At 38.9% G+C, this 23,850-nt stretch overlaps 1 protein-coding gene across 17 annotated transcripts in view; it reads right to left on the bottom strand.

Annotated features, from left to right (window-relative positions):
* Positions 1-23,850, bottom strand: part of FGGY (FGGY carbohydrate kinase domain containing) — a 325,638-nt gene that overhangs the window by 72,907 nt on the left and 228,881 nt on the right. For all 17 annotated transcript variants that reach the window (XR_008748940.1, XM_055814962.1, XM_055814957.1 and 14 more), the window contains 2 exons: positions 17,281-17,396; positions 3,247-3,375 (listed from right to left, as the gene is read on the bottom strand). Coding sequence is in view for 16 of the 17 variants with exons in the window: in XM_055814962.1 (XP_055670937.1) it covers positions 3,247-3,375; positions 17,281-17,396 (245 nt within the window). In the remaining variant the exon portion in view is untranslated. The remainder of the gene's footprint in view (positions 1-3,246; positions 3,376-17,280; positions 17,397-23,850) is intronic.

Below are 23,850 nucleotides of genomic sequence, written 5' to 3'. Positions count from 1 at the left end.
ATACTTCTGGAACACTCTCATAACAACGAAAGCTTAGATATTTTATTCACTAAAAATAACAATGCTGTTATAAGTCACTTTCACCTTTAACTTAGTTGGATTTTTTCAGACTCTGAGGCAGACTCAAAATCTGTTGAAGATTCTTAAGAGAGACTGAGAACAAGAAGTCTGTATACCACACAAACTGTAGGAGAGATTTTAGAAAAGCAGGCAATGCTTAGCGTGTGTACTTTTGGATCCCTTCCATAGTGACAAAGTATTTTAGATACTGTCCAACAAATTAACTACTTTTGCTGAAATAATACTGATGTCTTTTTAAAAGGTGCAATGAAAACATTATTTTTAAGAGGCCAGTCCCAAAAGACTGGTCTCCCATACTCACGTTTCTACCTGTAGGCTCTTTTAAATTGGTACAGTAGGTCAAAATGTAAGGCATAATTACTCAGCTTTTAGATTTCTATTTTTCCTTAATAGGTATCAGATGGAGTGATTCAGGAGTCATAGATGACCTCCACAGACACACATTAAATAATTCTTTACCTTTAACTTATTTTATTCAAAACTTTGAAGCTTTCATAAACTTCAGGAACCTGTCCAACAAAAACATACTTTATAGCCAGCCAAAAGCAGATCCATACAGTGCATCAAAAGTTATTAACACTGAAAACAAGATGTCCATCATGTCATTTTGGTTTAGCCTGCAGGATATGAAAGAGTCCTTTTCATTACTGTGCTGTTACAAACTCTTTTTAAAACAACCAGCAGAATGTCTTCAAGAATAAGAACAAGGACATCCTAACCTAATGCCTACTAATATACAAGTCATAACCTTAAAAAAAAAATGTAAACCTCAGTATTTCAATGCAGATCACCAAAGGGTAAGCACTAAAACATACATCATGATGTACCCTTTTCAAAACAAAAATTTTACATCAACTACTAGAGCTATTTATTTCCAGTATTTTCACATTTTAATTCAGTTTCAAAGATCTTATCTCTATTTTCTTTTCTTTTGTCCCCCTTTTATCATTACTAAAAGATTAATTCACTGCCATCCTTAGTATCTTTTAATCAGAAGACAGTTTCACTTCCTAGTTCTATTATCTGTGTTCTCCTTTTGCTTTTCTGTTTTCCTCCAGGATTTCCAGCTCTGTATTCTGTATTCCAGCAGTACTCTACACAATGTAGGCTGAATTAGACTTGAAAAAGAGTCAGGTTCTTGTTATTAACAGCTATGAAGGAGAGCCATGAAGAATAGCCTCACTATTCAGTCTCTTTACATATATTTGCACTCTCCAGCTCTCCTTTTGCTCCTGCCGTCCTCTTTTTCTATTTAAATCTTTTCTTTTTTATTGTCTTTTCTACTAGTTTCACCACCTGTTACCCTTCCCAGATTCAAGAAGGATGAGTTTCATCTTAAATCTTCCTCTTTTCCTAGACTCTACTCAGTTGTCGTGTGATTAGCGTGCCGGTTCTCCCACTGCATTATGGACACTCTTCCCTCTGTAATGTGTCTCTCCCTCTCTAACAACCTATAGGTTTTTTCTCTCCCAGCAATGATTTCAGTAGTCTGCTAGTGTTTATGATGCCATCTGGGAAAACATATTCTGATAAACAGGACTACCATAAGCAGACCGTCTCTATCCACTGAAGTCTTACTCTGCTGGATGCCACTAGCTATGTATTTCTAATGTTAAAGCTTCTTTACAGAAGTCTATAGCAAATGAACAGATAGCTGCTTTCCATTCTTCTTTAAATTCAATTCATTGAATTCAGCACATGAAATTTACTGGGTAAACTTTTTGTGCTCTGAATCCAGTACTCACATAATGATGCCAATTAAATGAGGACCCTTCACCATCATTTTCATGTGCTCTGTGACAATCCCGTTTTTCAGCAAGTTCATTATTTCAGGTCAGCTTATTAATACATCCTTTTCAAGAACACAAAACTGCCAGGGCACATAGTCGTAAACACATTTTTATGCAATTAGGATACTAATTGACGCAAACAGATTTTTAAGTCGCAATAGAGGGGAGTCAACACATGTTCAACTATGACACTAAAACTCAGTCCTCATTTTGCATCTATATCTGTATCTAATCCTTCTGAGGTAATAAGAAAAGCAACCTGTATGATTACTCAACCTCATCAGAAATAGTTGTCAGAAGCAAAGTAAAAGAAGTTAAACATTTTGAGAGTGCCAGGCCACAACTTCTAAAAGAACAGATGAGATTTAAAACATCACAAAAACATTTGAAACAAAACTTGTACTTTAGAAGCTAATCATGTTTCATTTAGATCTAGAGAAAAATCCTCTGACGAGCAACAGATTTCCATTGAACAGTGCTGTTTCAATAACACAGAAACTTTCTGAGGCAAGACTTTTTTCTGAATCATCAAACCTAAAAAACCTCAATCTACTGCTGAAAAAGTTACATTGAATCACTCTGTTATTGACACTATTTAGATAAGGCTGAACAGCACAGTATGAAAATGAAGTCGTGGAGCCTCACCAAATATATTTCAATTTAGTTGAATCTGGGCACATCAGAATATTGTGCTGGAAAAAAAAAAAGCATAGCTAAGCATCAAGCCTCCCACTCCAGTTATGCATAAAAAGTTCAAAATGACAGAAGGGGAATGCTGTGCAGTGGCCAGTTCCCTCTCTACTCTTATTTGCTCATTTAGATACACATTATTTACATACTCTAACCTCCTAGACCAAAATCAGTGGTTTTGGTATATATCCCACATTGTGCTAGCATGAATGTATGCAAAAAAGTCTCTGTTGCATTATTTAAACAAAGCATGAACCACTTCTAAAACTAAGAAGGAAAACGAACTATGAACAAGCCTCAGAGGTGAGACTTCTCCCTTAGAATATAAATTTTTTTTTCTTCCCTATTCCCAAAGTTTTGAGCTACGGAAGATGCAAACGCTCAGCACACCAGCACGCTAGTACAACGGCATTTCAGTACAGGAATGCAAAGTGTAGAACTAGCAGAAATTAATAAACAATTTGGAAATCCAGCTGAGAAGAAATGAACAGTGAAGACCATTTCTATAAACAGATATTCAATATTAGCAGTTATTGTGATTTTTTTTTAATTTTAGTTATGCTACTTCATAAGAATATCATCAGAGCAAATTGCTGGATATGAAATAGGCTGTGAGAAAAATGGCTTTCTACAATTAATTCAATATATTCCTGTTTCAAAGAATAGTAAATATATTACTGAGTACCTAGTCCTCCAGCATGTGCATCGATGAGAGATGCTGCTACTGCGATCCCTTCAGGGAGACCGAGATCTTTTGCTGCTTCTGGCGTTAGGCCTTTTCCAACAGACTCTCCAGGAGACAAGACGTGGTTTCCTGGGCAGACACAAGAAAAACCAAACACCTGTCAATTTACTAAACAGAAAAACAAATGTGTATGTTATTACAAGAACTCCCTTCCTCTCCCTCAAGTTAGTGTGGAATATATAAAACAAAAAAGTGCATCAAAGAACTCTACCTGATTAAGAAGTATCTTTCATTATCTGTCTGTATATTAAATACAAACATGCTAGATCAGGCTGTCCCACAGCAATTTAAAAGTTCAAAAGGACTCAATGTCCTATCTAGCCACAGAGAAAGATTTCACCACAAGCAATTAAATCCTGCTTGGCATCTTTCCAAGAGATATGAAATACTTCTGCAGCAATCCCAAGGTCCTGTGGTGGTTGCTGTGTAGGCTGCCTGCAGCCATCCTCCTGTGCATCTGAACGAGATTCAGCTCAGCCCATGCTCACAGATGAAAACTGCACCTGTTGCACAAGGCAGGGGCCAATTTTTTCTCCCCATTTCCACCCTTTCCAGCAGTCTCTACTAGGAATAATGTGTTATAGTAACAGAAACTCTGAAAAAGAAACTGGCTTAAGCAGCAGATTTCCTCCTATTGCAGCTGTATTTCCTCACAGACTTAAATAATCCCTTTTTGAGCCTTCAGTGGCCTTATGATGTATGAAGAACATTATGATCCCCCCAAACTCAAGCAACGCAAGCCCTCCCTCTCAGTCCTGTCACCAGGGAGCCTGGTGGCAAGTCCCACCTGCCTTTGTCTCTGCTACCATAATGCACGTTAAGTTTTGCCTTGTGAAAAGAGATTGTTTCAGTAATTAAATCATGGTGATAGAAACTGCTCAGAGCTTAGAAGAAAAAAATCTAGATTCATTAAACTTTCAGAATTTAAGGACACCCCCCTCTCTGGCTGCTGAGTATAATCACAGCCGAGGCAGTGAGACTGACAGCTCCTGGAACTGCTACACTTCCCTCTTTAGCTAAAGATTTGGTGGGTGAGAGGCAGTGAAAGGCACAGTGGGAGCTCCCACATACCTCCCTGCCAATACCACGGCCTTTAGTAAATATCTGTAGTGTTTACTAAATTCAACAAATCTTCTGGGCAGAGTTGACAAACCTCCTTTTTAAAATAACACAAGCCTATTTCCACAGTCCATTCTATCGAGAAAGTTACACCTAAAGCACGTTCTGATGTGCAGAAAGGAAGTATAATATAACATCCTCCACAACAGAGGTTAAGAGGAATAGCGTATCACAAAATAACAGGAATATACTAATGCCCATGAGCATAATCTGCTAGAACTATAGTCATACTACCTTACTGCTCGATGCAAAGCAGGTTATGATATTAAATTCACATGCGGAAAATGGGTCTTCAGTTTTACCCATCACTTAGTTCTTTGTCTTCTCTAAGTGATACAGTGTAAGGAAGGTGCCCGCCTCCTGACGGATGCAGTGTACGCATATAGACTGCATGCACCCCTTCTTGGTGTTCGTTTCTCCAGAGTTTCTATTCTATTGGCAGCCACACCACCACCTTTGTAACGCTAGGCTGAATCTCATACTGGAAATTTAAAACATGTATAGCCAAAATTTGCACACTTGACTTTGGGTTTATATTCAAATATTGGGGGCAGTAACCATACCTCACCATCTAGCTCATAAATAAGGAAGTGATGCCACTAAACTATCTTCTCACAGGAAAAAAAAAGGTCTCTATTTTATTAATTCTTAGTGTAAAGTCAAAACATTGTGCTATCTTTTGCACTTTTTCCCCAGTAAGTTGGTAGATGAGGCTGTTTCTCTTCAAAAGAACTTCTGTATTACTTTTCTGGTTTTTTAAGACATTGGAGAATAATACCAGTAAAACAAAGTTGCCTGTTTCTCTTGACATTCAAAGAATCCACCTGCAGGTGGAAGGAAGTTCAAAAGAGTTCACACAGCTAAACCCACAACTTTTTCTTCAGAATCAGTTGCCTGACCTGAAAGCATACAAATACCTCGTATATACTGCACGAGGTGAATTTAATCTGAAATAAAACCTCTTTCCAGCCACTCAGTTCCATGGTTGGCTTGTTTATAATCAATCACGCTGGTCAAACATTTTAGTGTGTAATAATTTGGCGGTTAAACTGCATTTTAGAGATCAGGGCTACTATTAGACAAAATCTTTTCCTACCAACTTCTCAATTACTATTTCTAGTTAATGAGCACTAAGGGAGCAATTTCAGAGATAAAGATAATCCTCTCCTCTGCAGCAGCAGTAGAAAATGACCCTATAGATTCCTTTGGTGCTAGTTATATGTCAGAAGGACCAGCAGCATTGCTATCCCCCCATGGGCATAAAGCATGTGAGAACACGTGGGGCCGAGTTTGTGATCTGAAGATGCAGCATAATAATGTTGTGTTTTTGAAAAATGAACTAACAGTAGAGTATGCCCCATCTGGTTTAGAAGTCAAGGTAAACCTGAACTATTATTCCTTGACCAAAAGCACTTCCCGACAATCTGGGAAGCGACAGCAGATCGCAGTCACCCATGACAGGGACTGTGGAGTCTCCTAGGTCACCCAACAGTCAGGGAGTGCGGAAAAGAGGTGCCAGCATGCGAGTGCAGCTAGGAGAGGATACTGACTCTGCCCCTCTACATCATCCTCCCCCCTTCAGAAATCAGTGAAAGCTCTCCTATACCCATACAGTATGTTCACAAGGAGCTTTGTAAAAGGGAAGCAGCAGGCTCTGCATGGGCGCTCCCTGTCATCATGGAAGCTGCCTCCCCACCCACGCAAGCGTGAGTGAGTGACTGTAGAACGGGCAGAGCCCTGACTGAACCGCATGGGCAGACACCTGGAAAGGGGATTCGAATTTTCATGGTTTACTGTTCACTGAAGAACTAGAAAACTCAGCCAAGCGTCAGCTTCCTTAGAATGTGTATGTATAAAGCTATTAAATGACTAAGAAAGAAAACACACAAAAAGCAACAAAAGAGGAGCCACAATTTCAAAGTAGAGCATCTGAAACAGATGACACTCCAGTACTAGACTGGGAGAGGGTGAGTAGATTCTTACTTGAGCAAAACACAGTGGCTTTAGAAGCCAAGGGACAACTGCTATAAAAATCAAGGTATTCCACTGTTACACACCAGCCCTTCAACAGCAGGTGCTGCCACCCCTAAATCCTACCTGTCAGGGGGAAGACGCTGTCAGAGAGGGAGGAAGGGAAATGAGAGCCGCCTGCATACAGAGGCGGGCAGTGAGCGTGACAGAGGGCTGCATAAAAGAGGCAGTGAAAGGACCGAGTCTTCTCAGGGCTCCTGCCAAAGTAAATGTATCGAGTCTTTTGTTTACAGTAGTCTCCTGTGCAAGTCATTTACCTTTGCCATAATGACTTCCAAAATTAGACCTAACCAAACAAACCCATAATGGCTGAAGCTGGAGAACTTTCTGTTTCGGTAACGCAATGCCTTAATCCACAACCTTTTCATTTCGGATGAGACACACTATTTCTAGCTATTTTTTGCCCTATAAAGCAGAGAGTTTACAAAAGGAAAAAGCCGTCTGAATCTCTTCCTCCTCTTTTATCCTTCTTCGAAGACTAATGTTAGAATTTGCTATGATCAGGCTTTGTTTAAAGAATTTATGTGGTACCAAGGACCCTTCTACCTTTTTAGGCAGTTACTACAGCAACCAGCTATTTACCAGACGCAACACACACGACAGACAATAGATCTTCAGTCAACTTTAGTAATCAAAATTCGCTGTAGTGGCTTACTAATATTTAACAGAACTAGGTACTTTAGGACATAGACCTTTTTAAAAACAACAAAAGCAGAGCGCAGCAGGGGGCCCAGCTGACTCAGCTATGATATACTCACTGCCAGCAGCTTTTCATCTACCACGCAGAACGGAGCTGCATTTCATACGCACTTATAGTTGGCTCTATAAGTGCACAAAAGTACAAAAGGAAGAAAATCAAAAGGAGACGTCCCTTTTCTTCACTAACTTGATGCAAGTAAACTTGAACATGGATATATCAATCCCTTGTAGAGATTCCAGCAACCTCAGAAAGAAACCCAACCGAAGGGTACATCCTGACTCTGTTTTATAGCCTCCCCCAAACTGGACAATCGAAATGCTTTTTTAATTTAAAAGACAATACACAAAAAATATATCCTGTTAAATATGCAACATAGAGCACGCGCTGAAGAAGTTATCTAGTTAAACACACGTATAGCTGATTGTTCTACAATTTTTAACCCAGCCGACCAGCAGAAATAGCGCTAAGATCAGAAGGAAGCAGAATAACGATGCAGACTATAAAATTGTACTTTTCATTTTTTTCTTAGGACTGAACGCATGATGGTTAAAAGGTGTCAGTAACAGTCACATTTGGGCTTTTTTTAACCTGGAAATACCCTCCATAAAATTTCCTGGTTGGCAGTTAAAAACTTCAGGATTTTCATTCAGGAAAACCAAAACAAATTGTGATACTATAGGCCAGCTTATTTAAAAGTGAGAAAAACAGTTGGTTAAACAAGATCACTTTGGCTTTCTTCAGTTCAAAATTCATCTCTGTCTCAGCAAGCTGCCACAGTAGCTTGAGGCAAATCTGATTTGGGTCCTTTCCATCCCACTCTCCCATACAGCTTATGCCTTTGGCTGAACTACATCTCAACTACCTAACATGTAATTACTTAAGGCAGACATATTAGGTTGCTAGATACTGGCAAAAGCAAGCAACCAATGTGCAGGCAGATCCTGATTCATTAAGCTGAAAAGTAAATTGGTGTGCAGACCATAGGTGGCTACTTCAACAAAGACTACTTCCTTCTTGTCCAAATGAAAGACAGCTACTTCATGTATAAATGATAAGCTTTCCTGATTAAAGGTCAAAAGAAAAAGAAAAAAAGCATTCTGCATCATTGGATCATTAGGCATGTACATTGACGGACGTGACTGAGTTTTCGTTACTAGATTTCAGTGAAACAGTGCAGAATGAACACCTCTTGTAATGCATGGTTCACTACTCACTATGCTGACATGCATGTGGGTACACAATACATAAATTCGGATGTCTTACTAACTAGATGCAACGTATTTGCACCCAAACTCAGCTACCTGATCTCACATTTTTGCTTGCACGCAATAATCTCAACAGGCTGATGACTTAAGATTTATGGCACTTTACAGCACAATATTTCTAATAGTCTCTCTAAATACGAAGATCATGGATCTAGATGACGTGACTATCGCCACACTTTCAGAGTTGCAAGTAATCAGACTTTTTTTTGGTACAGGACATCACTAGGATTGTACAGGCAATTCTGTATTAATTACAGATTATTACTTAACAAAATGTTTTTTTATTACTGGATGCTTTTCAATGATTCACACGATAGCAACTCCTCTTTGAAGAAACAATTAACTCTTTTTCAAAACCAAAAGACATGACAGACCAAAAATAACCTGATCAGTTACTCAAAGGACACTTTGGAATCTTTCAGCTAAGCTTCTGCACAATTTTACTCCCCACCACATTCACACAGTACCCAGTTCTTATACCCATACTGAGAAGATACTGATGCATAATAAAAAGTTCAGAAATCACTCAGGAAAGCACTTACAAGGATTTAGGAGTACAACTGTCCACATAAGAGTTTTGGAGAAAAACCTCATGCAGTTCAGTGTTTTCCTTTAACACAGAAAATGTCAATCTCTGCAGTTCAGGCATGTCACTACAGTCTGCCAGACAGGAATGGCAAGTTAAAAGTTCAGATTAAAAAATAAAGTGAATTCTTTAATTAATTCATTACATTTAAGAAAAGACAGTAATTAACAATCAACAACCTTCAAGTCTGAAGTGGGGTCTCCACCACAGGAAATTATAAAATCAAGACTGGTTCTACTTTTAAACTACTTAAACATTCATTTTGTGGAGTCCAACAGCCTCTGACATGGAGGAAGTGGGCAAATTGTTTGATATAGTCCTTCTGGTTCTGTGAATCCTGACTCATAAAGCAGACATCACTGTTTTAAAAGATATCTCAGTGTGAGGCTTAAGCAAAAAAAGACAAGGAACAGATCAGGACCAGGGAGAGGAAGATTCAGGTAAAAAGAAGAAACAACCTAAAACTAATCCGAGAAATGCGCTTTTTTTTTTTCTTTTTTTTTTTTTTTTTAGAACTGTAGGAAAAATAAGAAAGGAGGATAATATGTGAGAAATTTAAATACTAAACAATCACAACAGGCTCAAAGTCTTCTCAAAGCTTCTCCTATGACTTTTAAAAACAGAAATTAAAAGAAAAAGCTCCTAGTTTTCAGACCAGAAACAAAGAGAAAGCTCAGAAGTCCACTATGTTGCCAGAGTAGAAGAAAAGATGATTCCACAGGCAGACAGAGTGAGACCAGAACTCTAAAGTAGGCAGTAGGAAATTATTTATTCTTACTTTTTGAAAACTCTAAGGCTTTTACTATTAATCGTCTAAGCTATGATGGAGCCTGAGGATGAAAAAATACCACACAGTACTCTTCAGTTCTTGCAGCAGGGAGGAGGAAGAATTGGAAAGGTACAATCTGCCAGCAGGACTCGCCCTGATGATAAGCAGGGTGAATGATGGTTCTTCCCCTTACAGTGCAAGAGGAATGGAAAATGTCACCCAGAAACACTGTGAAGAAACCTGAGCTACCCAAGTGTAGCCCAGCCTGTTACAGAACAGTTATTGGAAAGAGGAAGAATATCTCAGGCTGGAGAAATTGGCTGACGGGACACTCATGAAATTCAAGAAAGGGAAGAGCAAAGTTGTGCACATGAGGTGGAAGGAGCCCATGTACCAGGACAGGCTGGGGGCGGACTGCCTGGAAAGCAGCTTGGCAAAAAAGGCCCGTGAGGTCTGGTGGACACCACGCTGAACATGAGCCAGCGACGTGCACTTGCAGCACAGGTGGCCAGCAGTCTCCTGGGCTGCATTAGGAAGAGTGAGTGCCACCAGCAGGCCAAGGGAGCTGCTCCTTGCTCCCTGCCCAGGCCATGCCTGGAGTGCTGTGTTTTATACTGGACTCCCCAGTACAGGAGAAACGTGGACATACAGTAGCAAGTCCAGAGAAGGACCCCAAAGATGACAGAGGCATGTCATACAAGGAGAGACTGAGAGACTGCAGACTTTAAGGCCAGCAAAGAGAAGGCTTGGAGGTGTGTGTGGGTTGGATCTTATCAGCATGTATATAAACATCTGATGGGAGGGAGTAAAGATGATGGAGCAAGACTCTTCTCAGTGGCACCCAATTACAATGTGACAATGTGCATAAACCAAGATACAAGATACAAGATACAAGAAATTACATTTAAACAAAAAAAAAAAACGTTTTTCTTGGGGAAAGATGGTCAAGACACTGGAACAGGTTGCTCCAGGCAGATTTTGGAGTTTCCATCCTTGGAAATACTCAAAAGTCAACTGGACACAGCCTTGAGCAACCTGCTGTAGGTGACTCTGCTTTGAGCAGGAGAAGCTGGACTAGATAATTTCCAGAGGTCCCTTCTAACCTCAACCATTCATTACTCACGTGATTCAGTGATCTCAAGATGGAAAAAACATGAAATAAAATAGAAATCACAGGAGCGTGTAGCTTTTATGAGAAAAATTCTTTCTAACTTCTTACTGCTGAATCATATATTATGAAATAATGCCTCAAGCTCTAAGGAAGGAGACACCCTAAAACCTCTCTGCACTGTGCCAGTTTCAGCTCCTTTACAGTTGCTACAGCTCTTGGACAGACTGAAATGACAGGAAGCCAGAAAAATGTTAGCATATTTGGAACACCCTTCACTTGTAAATTCCATGGATTTTGACAGCATGTAAGTGTAAATATCCTCTGATTCATCCTTTTAATTTTGTTTGAAATTGTAACATGTTGTAATTTATTAGGGACAGCAAAAGACCAAAGACAGATACTTTAGAGAACCCTTTTACTTACTATTCTCTACCATTTGCAAAGTACAGTGTTCAAAGCTCATTGTTACAATAAAGCTTCACGAAGAACTGGCAGCTACAAACTGACCTGAAAAAAAAATAATCATCATCCCTTTCTCTCAGCCTTCAAGGAAATCCCTCATATACTTCGAAGCATCTGGCATCAAAGGCCTTGGAAAAGATAGAAAACTGGCAGAACTAATGGATCGACTGTTCCTTTCACAGCTGCTGGAGCATAAGTTAACACTGACTGTATTCTCCCAGCCTGGACTGAATCTTCCATTTTCAGCCTAAATGTAAATAAATTAATAGAACTTCCAAGTAGTAAAACTGACTACTACTGACAAAATACAAAACATAAGCAGACTCTATCTAAGTGAGGTATATAACATTATCTTCATTATAGCTATATCTCTGTAATACCATTATCTTCATTAGCTTTCTATACGGAAGTAGACACTGGCACACACAGGAATATAACCATTCATATGATAACAAGTTCATGAATAAACAGCCTGCTGGTTTGTCACTTGTCTGAATGCTAGAGGGCTGCACCCGTATTTGAAAACCCAGCATATTGTAAAGACTGCGCATGCTGAGTGACAGCAGGTACCAACCAAGGGAGTCACAGCTATCAAGCCCCAGATGATATACCATTTTCTTTATCATCGATTTGTGAATACATACTACAAATGAAAAAGCGTTAGAAAAGAACATCCAGTCTTAAAATTCTATAGAACCTTCTTTTCAGGGTATTCAAAAATGGCACATGCAAGTGCCCAGGTACATGAAAACATCAAGCTTCCAGTCCCCGAAGTCCAGGAATTACGGGAAGAGTTACAGACAAGACATTGCAAAGTGCTAGGGCTGCACACTAAAGCACAGTGTGCTGGAACAGGGAGGTGACACTATTGTACTGATGTATGGGAGTAACGACCACTAACCATAAATGCACTTTAGAGTCAGGCTGAACCCTTCATAACTGAAAATACAGTGCAAAAATTTAAAAAAAAATATTAAAAAAACCCTCCAAACAAACAGAAGAAATCCTACCAGATGTGGATTGAGGCAGTCTATAGGAAATGGGAAGCATTCTGCTTGAAGGTGGCTAAGAAGGACAAGTGGGTACAAGACTCAGAACGGCTTTTAAGTAAAGAGATGTGTAAGGACCAGAGGGTGTTCTTCCTTACAATACCATCACCTGCAAAGTCAAAATCAAACATGAAAGAATTCTACCAGTCTTATGGTAAAGCAGGGCTACAGTTTCAGAGATACAAAAGAGACAGAAGTGCTGCTTGAAGACAGGCATAAAACTCTGATCTCCATATTATCCAGTTATATGAAAGTTTATGGAAAAAAACCCCAAGTAATTGTAAGCAAGTTTATCATTTTGTGAACAGGATTGTTAACGACAGCTGTCTACAAAACCCTATCTGCTGATATCACAATCTGTCCATGCAAGAGTTATTTTCATTAGCATATTAACCTCAAGCACTCAAAGTTCAAGGCAATTGCTGAGCTTCCATAAAACTTGTGAGATTTAAACAATCCAAATGCAATCCAAATAATTTTCTCAGTTCTGCCTCAGATGTTCATAAAAATCCCATATGTACTAGTTGTGTATTAATTCACTTTTGAAGACGTGGCTGTAAATTCCTAGTCAGGAAAAGCTGGGAAATGGGTTTATGAAATCCTTATCATGTTGAAAAGCTCTATTTCCAAGTATGCAGCTTGCTTTAAAAACCCCACAACTTTATTAAAATTAGTGTGCTGCTCCATTACAGATGGAAGAAGGTGACAAACTGTCCTTTACAAAAGACAGTATTTTAGTCTTCAACACACAACCTACAGGATCAGTGAAACCTATTCTGCAGTATCTGCAATGCTCTCTCAGACAAAGGTGCCATCTTCAACCAAAAAAAGACCTGGTATAAAATATTACCATTCAGTAAAAAATCATTATTTGGTCCCTTAAGTAGCCCCTGAAGTAGAGGGCTGTGGTGAAAATTTAGCAGGCATTTTCCTCCAAATGGAATCTACGCTTCAGTACCCTAAGAGGTCTATAGTCCATGAAATTTTAACGGAATTGTTAATGTCTTTCCAGGTTTTATAATACCACAAAGAGATACTCATCATGTGCTTTCACCGCAGCAGATAAATGCTAATGCCTGGAGTACACAACACTTTCAGAGTGGTTTTGAATACAAGCCATCTTGTACTCTCTTGGTGGGCAAATTAATGGGATCAATAAATTCTGTAGTATCTCCAGATAAGACTCTTTACCTTCACAAACATGATCAAATAAATTCACGAGGTATAGAAGGGACCAGAAACAACTCATTATGTGGATTCCCTGAAAAGTTAGTCTGCTCTGAGAAATCTAAAATGTCAAACGCCTGGGAACTTTCATATGTGAACCCACACCTTAATGTGGGAAAAGTTTGTGGAAGATCCTAAAGGTCAGGTGTGAGGGCCTCCTTATCAACAAGGTCATATGTTAAGTTAAACTGAAACTAAGAGAAGGGTACTACCTGGAACCACAAACATCACTCTGATTACAGTAAATAGATTTTTAAAGGGCAAGACATTTTAAAAGTGATGTTTAAAAGCATATTTATCAGAATAATGAAATATGTACATTAAATAAGTTGTTCTCAGGGAATTTCCATAAATATTTCCAGTGTCATGAAAGTTAAAGGTACTCCAGAAAAAACATCTAGCCATACCTATCCATGTCTAATTCCCTCTGATTGGAAATAATAATGATTTCACTAGAGATTTAAAAAAAACACCACCACCACATACCTTTTTGCCTACTTTACACTGGTAAACTATGTATTTACTTTTGTTACAATAAGAAAATGTTGCTAATTGTATCTTGCCACATTTTGCTTTGTTTAGAAAGAAATGATGATTCAGAGCCTGTTAATCTCTTAGGAGTGAGATGTAAGAAAAACACCATTGTCTCTCTTTACAGGGGGAACATGCAGGCATTAAAATACATCCTTGTATCTGAGCTAAACAAACCTTGAGCAGACATCCACAGACTTGGACAAGCTTGAGAACAGAAAAGGAAATTCCTCTAGAATTACTTCAGACTTGTTAGAGTTTCGGTTTTGTTTTCATTTTAGGAGGAGGTTTTGACCATGTACAACCTCCCTTCAACCTACTTCTACCTAGGTTATCTGGCAATTTCAAGTTCCTTAATCTGCAAGCCAAGTCTACTGCTTCAAATTCTTTTGTGTCAGCTGTAGCATACCGTGACGTGCTTTCTGGAAGCACACACTCTGACTGTTTGTCCATTCGAGTTACTTAAACAAATTGCCTTCCTTTTGTATAATGTGCTGAAGTTAACAGCAGCTGAGGCTGTTCAATTATGGGACAGCACCCTGAAGCAATATTATAAATATAGCTTGAGTTGAGTTTATTCATGGTGTGATCCCGTGTTCGTTGTGCTCAGCGTGGCATTTGTGGGCTCCTGGGAGGAGGTCTATGCAGTGATGGTGTCTCACCACCAATGCTGACACCTTGGGAGTTGGTAGGAAGGAGTCTTCCACTGCACAAGACCATTCCAGCTGCAGTTTGACCAGTGCTGCTGTAGTGACTCAATGGCACTTTCCCAGCAGGTGAATGTACACTATCCTGATTAATTTGAATTAAGAAAAGCAGAGCTTATTCGGCATGCTCTTCCCAAGTCAAACAACACCAATCACTCATTAAAACAAACAGATCCCCCAAACTCTCATTGGAACAATGCTATCATTCTCATTTTCCCATGTACAGGGACACTGATAAGATTAGGAGTGGCAGAGAGCAAAGCACTTCCACAGCACACAACACAGACCTCAGCAACCTTGAGTAGCTTCTGGGCAGGGAGTGAGTTGTTTTGTTTTGGTGGTTTTTGTCTCCTTCTGAAGCTAAACCCTTCCAAGAAATTCCAACAGGTGCGGTTTAGAAGATAAACCCAAAGGAATGAAGGAGTAGTTGCTATCTGGTTTCCACATTCATACAGAGAGCTCCATACTCCCTCTTCATAGATACATGAATGAGGTCACTGTCCTGCTTTTTTTCTGATTTTATCACACGGCTAAATATAATGAATTTAACACTTCCTTTTTAAAAAAGGAAAAGGTTAGGCAAATGGGCATGGAAAAAAGCATATAGTCTATCTAAGGCTAGGTTTCAGCATTATTATGCAAAACAAAAACTGTCGGATACTTAAGATACACCTAAGGTAATCAGCCCAAGAATCTGAAAATCAAAGGATTTCTCAAGGTGAGTAAAAGTATGTGCTCTTCAGAAGCTTCAAGTTCTAGCCTACAGTTTGGTGCATTTTTGGAGGTCAGATTCTGCTTCTCCAATTCCAGCTGAGAGATACCCACGTATTCTATGGTTCATTTCTTGAAAATCAACACAACTGCCCAGGGAGCTAGACACTTTCCCCATTAACTCAGGAAAACATCTTTGTCTCGCAAGAAACACCTATCAACAGAAGTTAATTTACTGATTTATTTTGTAAACATTGTGCTTTAAAAAAAATATAGACCTGATATTGGACATTAATGATTTTAGCCTTGCTAAATGTTGTGCCATATATAGATTAGTTTTATGAGGCTTCCATCACAACAAAAGACCCTTTTTATTAGTGGCTACTTTATCATTTACAACATGTATGTTTAGTTACTCAAATGGCAAATTGCTTTGTGCTGTCCTTGAAGTGCATTGCATAAATATTGTATTAAAGCCTTAGCTTACACTTCATAAATAATTTATTTTAAAAATACTCTTCCATGAGACCACCAGCTGCCAAGATGTTCAGTTTTCTGGTAAAAACACGTATTTATTGCAAGTCTTATTTTAACTTGTTGAAGATTTGCTAAAAGCCACATGTGATAGATGATGTAAGAATTGTATTCAAACTAAAACCTCAGGAAGCTAAAAAGCCTGATAGTCCTAGCAGGTTTCATATCTTTGCATAAACTGTTTCACTTGCAGGGGAAAAAGCTGAAATCTATTCAAGGAAGTTTCAAGTACAATTTCTGATAACCTGAAAATGACTTATAGTATATTTTGTGATGATCATAAAAGTTAATAGATTTCATTTCACTACAGTCCTCCCTACACCATTTCCATTTCATGTTACTGCATTTAAACTGCTGTACAAACTTGTTCAAAGTGCTAGACATTAAAAAAAAAAAAATCAAAGGATATTTCAGATAATTAACTTTGATGAATGAGCATATTTTAATTCATGTCTGGTAATATTCTTGTTAATGACATGTCTGCTTAGGACATCCATTAAAAGTCCATTAACTTAACAGGGAAAGTCTAATAAAGTTATCCTGGAAATTTTCTGGTATATTAACATTATGGACTTTTAATGAATATCTGCTGTAGGAATTGCTATTAGCAAGACTGCCATTCTAATTAAACTTAGGGTCTAAGAGAGTGTAAAAAACAGTATGACGATAACAACAAGCAGAAGCAGCACTTTTTTTGAAAATTACTGTAAGGGAGATGGGTACAGATCACATGCTATCAGTAATAGCTATAAATTACTATGTTGTGGCTTTTTTTTTTCGTAGCCTGCCATCCAATATACCCATATCAGGTGTCATCTTCACATAATCAGTTGCTGAGGCTCCCATTTACTTGTTAGTTGTTGCAACTGAGCAGTACTGAAAGGCTAGCTACGCCTTTCAGAAGGGTAAAAGACAGAAAATTTAAACACAGTTTTTCATTACAATGCAAAGTAACAAGTGTACTTAGGAAAGCTGTGTCCTATGGGCACCCAGCCTTGTTATCAACCCATCTGAAGCTTCAAGTTCTGCTACATTTCTGCTGACATTCACAATAATAGAGGAAAAGATTTTTTTATACATAGATATCTTTTATGTATATATATATATATCTTTTTTTATATATATTTAGCTTTTTACGTATATGTATAAAACAAGAAAACTCCTTGACGCACCTATTTTTTCATACTTATCCTTCACCAAATCTTCCAAACCTATCATTTCCCAGAAAGTGTCATCCCAACCTCCATCTGGAGTGTACGTCCACTTGCACACTACTGTACAGAGGGACCTAGAAAAGAGACAATACAGCACGGAATCAGGCAAATGAACAGATTTGGTTTTAAACTTGTGACTTGAAACAACTTTGTGCAAAATGATCTCTTCATTCACTGGTGAAAAATTCCAAGCACAAAGCTACCATTAAAAAAATGGTTCCTGTTCGGAGTGATGTCTTGAGATACCTTAAAAGGACCTTATGTTTAAGATTCTTCTATGCTGAAACAATTCCTAGTCTGGGCACTTCATTACATAAATCAGTCAAGTAACAGGTCATGCATATGCCTAGAAGGCAGCATAGCATGAACAAAACAGCAAGAAGCTCAGAGAAAGATTCCTGCTTTTCCAGGCTGTACCTAAACAGCCATGTTTTGCACACAGCATTTCCTTCAAAAAACTTTCTATTACTTATGTTCAAGCTGAGTTACAATTTTCAGGAGATTATGGACGCACTGATATTTAGGTTAAATGGCACTGCTTCAACACCTGCAAGTACAAAATGATTTTATCAGATGAACATGCACAAGCCAATTGCATCCAGCTACCAAAGCTTCTGCATAGCATGTGTTCAAGTACCATCACTAGGTCCGTATTTCAGCAGAAGTCAATGACAATTCAGTGACATGCTGAAACAGCATTAGCCATGAAGCAACTGAGTGTAATATAAAGTTCTTGTTTCAGGTCTCGTTACTGAATAAACTGATGCTAAAATTCCCTGACAGTATGGTTTCACGGGGCGGACTACAGGAGCAGAATACAAACAAAAAAAGAAGAGCACTTGCAGAAATGTCTATCATAACAAATAGAATGCTTTTCTCCTAAAATGATCAAAATCCTCAACCTCTCATTCCCCCCAATACAAATAACATTCCTGAAGATTAACTATTACACAGATTGTTCTCTGTCTGAACACTAAGAGTCATCTCAGAAGATCAGCATTAAATTGTGCTTGAAAAGTCAATAAACTAAAAAGTATTAAAAATGCGAAATACCACTGAAAACTTCAGCTACCTCTTCCCTTGGGAACTACCATACCATCAAGCATAAGACATCTCAGATGCATTTGAGGGAAACACATCATCGTAACTGTTCTCAAAGAGAAATCACTTTCAGAGGAATTTTCTTTGTGAGTCAATTTTAGCCAAGGTTTTAATAACATAGTAACAGAAACTAGCAAAGAAATCAGCAAAAAACAGAAAAAGAAAAGCTATTTTTATTTACCATGGACAAATCAAAGATAAGGCTTCTAGACACTGAAACTGTACACATAGTAAAGCCAATTAAGAAGAGGAAGAGCCTGTTCACACAGCTGGAAAACTATCTGGAACTTGGATTCACCATATTTTGGCAGTTTACAACAAGAACCAAGGATGTACAAGTGAAGGCAGGATTCTCACAAGGTGGGACGGCTAAAGGCGCTGTTCTCAGTGTACATCCTCTTATGTGACACTGAGTGAAGACTGGCTGACTATATGGACTCCCCACACTCCCACTTTCTCATCCAGGACAGAAATGTACCTTTTAAATACATCATGTCATTCTGTTCTTTCAGAGTGACCATGTTTTTACCACCAGAGGACTGGTGATGTTCACTCACAACCCCACTGTTTATAGGGGTGCATTGTTTGCTCTTTGCAACCAGAGAACTTATTAACATTACACATTTTGGGGAAAAAAAGAAATAGAGATAACTATTTATAAACACCATGGAGATTATTTGACTGTTACTTTCCAAACAGTTTTCACACACACACACACACACACACACACACTTTTTTCTCACTAAACAGTTTAAGAATAGACCAGACAATTACAATTTAGTGTCTGGTTTGAAAACAGAAAAGCATGTGACCTGTAACTACAGCAATGACAATGTTGATATAAGAAATTCCAGTTTCCAAGGATTTAAAAGACAGACACTGAAATGTAATTAGGACCTTTGACAAAAACTGTGTGAATAAATTCTAGGCTGAAGAAAATACTGGGGAAAAATGAACATTTTCCCCAAATCAGCTCAAACCTCTCATTAAAAGGAAAAATAAAGACAGGATACTAGAAATAAAGATCATCTCAACACTTCAGGAAAAAATTCTAGACATAAAGAGTAAAACAATAATGTACCAAGGTTCCCCAAATATGGTAAATACCAAATCATAACAAATTATCATCAGAACCGAACATGTATTTTTCTAATTAGATCAATGTTAGGAACTATTGCTACACCCTGAAAAATGCTCCAAGGACGAGAGCTAAATGTCACGGCCCCTCACTTTCAAAGATCACGAAGCAACTCCCTCGGAGTTGCCATGCTTATCCAAAGAGAAATGTGAGCAGCCTTGCTGGACTCCAAGGAGCATGTTTTAAACAGGGGGTAGCTCTTCCACACAGCCCCCTCTGAGGAACACCACATTACATACGCAGGCCCACCGAAACAGCGTGAATGGGACACCTTGGCCCTCGCCATCCACTGAATTCCAGCATCTCCGAGCTCTCTTACTGCCTATGGCTGGAGTGAACATACTCTAGTATGAAATGGCAATGGGGATGTGATTTCATCCTACTTGCATAGATCTACAAATGCAAAGTGCTTACAGAAGAAGGACAAATTGATAATTTCTGGTTGAATTTTTAATACAATATAGAAAACATGAACTGGGAAGGACACCTTTTCCCAAATGAATTAACTGGCAGATCTGTATTGGAAGGTTCTGATATGAAGACCAACTTCAAATCTGAGCTAAAACACTAAGCCATCAGATTTTTATTTTCATTGCCACAGCAGGAACCTCAAAACACTTGTTGTAAACACAGTCCAAGCATTTACACTTCTCTGGAACTTAAGCTCCTTATTCCACCCTTGCCACCACTCAATTGCAACGTAAAAAGTACATGTTTAATTGAACAATGTAGCTTTATCCAAAGCCCTAATATCTTACATAAAATATTATACTGCAGAATGTCTTTCTCAAGAAAAAAGAATTTATTTGACATGCCTGTAATGACAGATTAACTTCACTACATGCTTCAGAAGAACCTGGATGCGTTGAACTCAAATCCCTGCCACTTACCTGATGAGGTGCTCTAATAATTACACACAGCTGCTCAATTTGTATACCTAGAGAGCTGTAGGCACATGTAGAAAGAGCAGTTTGCTCATGGGTTTTCCACTTTTGAACACCAATGGCATAGATATTATTAGCTTTATGGGCCATCACTCAGAAATTTGCCTCTAGAGTATCACCCTGAGAAACTGATAGCACAACTCATAACTTGGAAAAACTGTATCCAGAAAGGCATTATGGTAAAGAGGAAGCCAAGGAATCAAATCACTATACCTACAAAGAAAGCCTCAACTATTAGAAAAATCTGTATTTCACAGCAACTCCTAAACTTTATGAGATGAAGGGCAGACATTAAACAGAAACAGCACTGATACTCACTGTGGTATATCCCTTTTTTTCCTAACTATTTGGCAGTATTGCCTCAATTATTTGGCCATAAACACCAGACTTGCACTAGCTGAAGCTGGATGAACCAGATGGATGGAAGCAAATGTTCCCCTTACTTCACTACCAGGATCAACCGGGTTCAAAGGTGCTGAGTTAACAGGCAATCATCTAGGCAACAGTCCTCTCCCAGCTGCCTAATCTAACGCAGGCCTTGAGCAGACATGGTGCGGAACCCTCAGCAGCACAGGCCATATTTAGCCAGGCTGAAATACCATGAATTTGAAGACTCTTTTCCTCAAGCATATTCCAAATACAATGAAATGAAAGATTTCCTTTCTCTGTTCGGAACAAAAAGTTTTGCTTAGCATACTCCTACTGAAAAAAGCAACCCTTTTGTATGGAAATTTTTTATTTTATTTAAACCAGATTTTCACAGGAACATGATTATGTTTAGAGTTTCTTACAAATTCTAGTCTACAAAAAACTATAGGATTTTACTTGCATCCAACAGCCTAAAGAAAGAAAAATCCCTGCCACATTCATTATAAAGTAGATTTGGCTGGGCACAGCTTATTACACAATCCTTTCTATTACTGTTTAGCTCTGAAGTTTTGCACATCTCTTGCTGAGGACTGACTGCAGATGTGCTGAAGTCCTGTATGACCAGAATCTCAGCACACTGGAAAAAAACACCAGCAGTATGTCCTCACAAGAAAACCATGAGGTTCAGGGAGTCTGCAGTGGTTGAACACACACTGATAATTCCCAAAATGCTGTCTGGAAGGTACTATTTGCCCCACTAACTTTCAAAAGGATCCAGGGCAAGTAGACTCATGGCCAAAGCAACTCAGGTGCTCAAAGTTAGTTGATATGTGGCTCTTCCCACACTGTCTATTCATTCTGAGTATTATCTCTCACTCTGTTGTACTTCTTGGAGACAAGGAAATTGGATACACTTGTTAAAAAATAGGTAATACTGTATGGTCTTAGTTATCTGCATAAAAATGTACCTAAAAGATAAAGGTCGCAAAAACCTTCTCCACATCTACTTAAGAATTGCCAAAGTTTTATGCTTTGGTCCGTTCTTTGCTGACACCATCTCCCACACTCCAAAAGGGATAAAGGAAGCATGGTCGTGACTACCAATTCTGCAGAGATTCTGCCCTGCCTGGGAGAATACTTGCTATCTTTGACAACAAAATACAGTTCGGTGTGGGGGTGTGCTGTGGTGGTATCCCATAACTGCAGCGGTCTGCTGAAAGTAATCACGATTTTGAGTATAGGTTAATAAAAAAGTCCTACTAACAAGAATAGTTAGCAAAAGAAAGAGTTTTCCCCTGAAATGTGACCCCAGTAAGGCATTAATACATGAGGTTGGTACAACACCAATATGATACCCTCTTATTCAAGAGGGTTGGTATGATACTAGTTAGGCCTGGAAAAGGAGTCAGCTACTGGCTTTAAAGGCAGAGAACCCTGTCTTGATCAGCTGGAAGTGAATGGAAGCTTTGCACTTGATTCCAAAGCAAAAGGATCTACTTCATTCATTCTTACTGCTCAGAAATGAATTTAAGCTCATGAACATAAATAATTTACTGGCATCACAAAGTATGTTCAATGGATCACTTCCACGAAAACTGTCTTTGCAACCTGGCTGTCGTACTGAGGGTGGCTTGATGGTGGTGAACTATGAGCAACTGCACCTGCTGAGGACCGTACCAAAGCTAAGCCCTACAAAGGCTAGCATAGGGTACAGTGAGTTCCCAAAAGGAATAGCATGCAGGAGGACAAAGTAACTTTCTGTGGTCTGTTGGCCAGATTTATTTAAAGCTACAAAGCCTGAAGAACTAAGAAAACTATGTGACATTCTGAAGGCCAGAAGGAGACCTGAAACAATGGAGTGTGACTGTCACAACATCAAACATGTTTTTTCTTTTGTTCTGCAAACTGTAAATTCAAAACAGATTTTGAATTCAAACTGAAAACCAGGGTTTAGGTCCTGCTCAAGTGAATTTCTCCACATGCTGACATCTGGACCAAGCTGTCAATGTCCTCCCAGATTATGCACCCCACAGTCTTGAGGCTTTTTACAAAAACGAGCAATTCACTGCTCTAACACAGTCACAGATTTGACTGTGTTTTTTGCAAACATGTTCCAGACAAAAAATTAACACACAGCACAAATCCTCCCAGCATCCAGGCTTTATATTAAATAGAACTGGGCATTGGTACTACAAAAGCCTGAAATACAGCAGACGTTATCACGGAACAATAGGAAACATGTACTTATTCTCAGCTCCATTATGGCTAGTGTCATATACATTAATAAATGACCTTTGAAACAGAACCAGATTATGAGATCCACATACACGGCTGGTATTTCTACCTGCCATCAATCTCTCTGCCTGCTTGGTGTATTTGGCAGCTTTGGGGGAAATGGGAAAAGAAGAGGGCAATTTGTCCTAAGGCAATACTTCTCAGGTAACAGGAGAAAAAACGTGACACCCAGTCAGCTAGTCTTGAAATGTGTAAAAAGTATTGGATACTGCCCATATTAAGTGCTAAAAAGAATCAAAGAGCAGTGGGTTGAGTTCACAGCAGTGCGAGAAGTGCTGCACCTGTTGTCACTCAGTTACTATAGTAGATCTCTCAGGCAGATTAGTTTGAAACCACAGGGCCAAGTGAGTCTGGGTGTGCTCTATTTCACATACACTGTCTGCATTTTACTCATTTCGCCTATTCAACAGCTCTTTAATTGCATGTACACAAACCAAAACATGACAGGGTCTGGTCCATGCACCCAACCGTGCAAATCCCAAGTTCCTAATATTTACAACACACCACTTTTTATTATTATTGCCTTTGAACCAAAGCCTATGAAACTCCTGCCTGCTCAAACGCACTGTCTTAGTACAGCAGTGCAACCTGATTCTTGCCTGAAAAAGTTTTCTTCTAACAAAACATTAAATGTGCCAAACAAAAAAGACAGGTGGGGAAGCCTGTTCGGGACAACTAGCA

Source organism: Falco peregrinus, chromosome 10 (genome assembly GCF_023634155.1).
Source record: "Falco peregrinus isolate bFalPer1 chromosome 10, bFalPer1.pri, whole genome shotgun sequence".
NCBI classification, from domain to species: domain Eukaryota; kingdom Metazoa; phylum Chordata; class Aves; order Falconiformes; family Falconidae; genus Falco; species Falco peregrinus.
The sequence above is the reverse complement of the archived record's forward strand: the minus strand, read 5'-3'. Positions and strand labels throughout refer to the sequence as shown.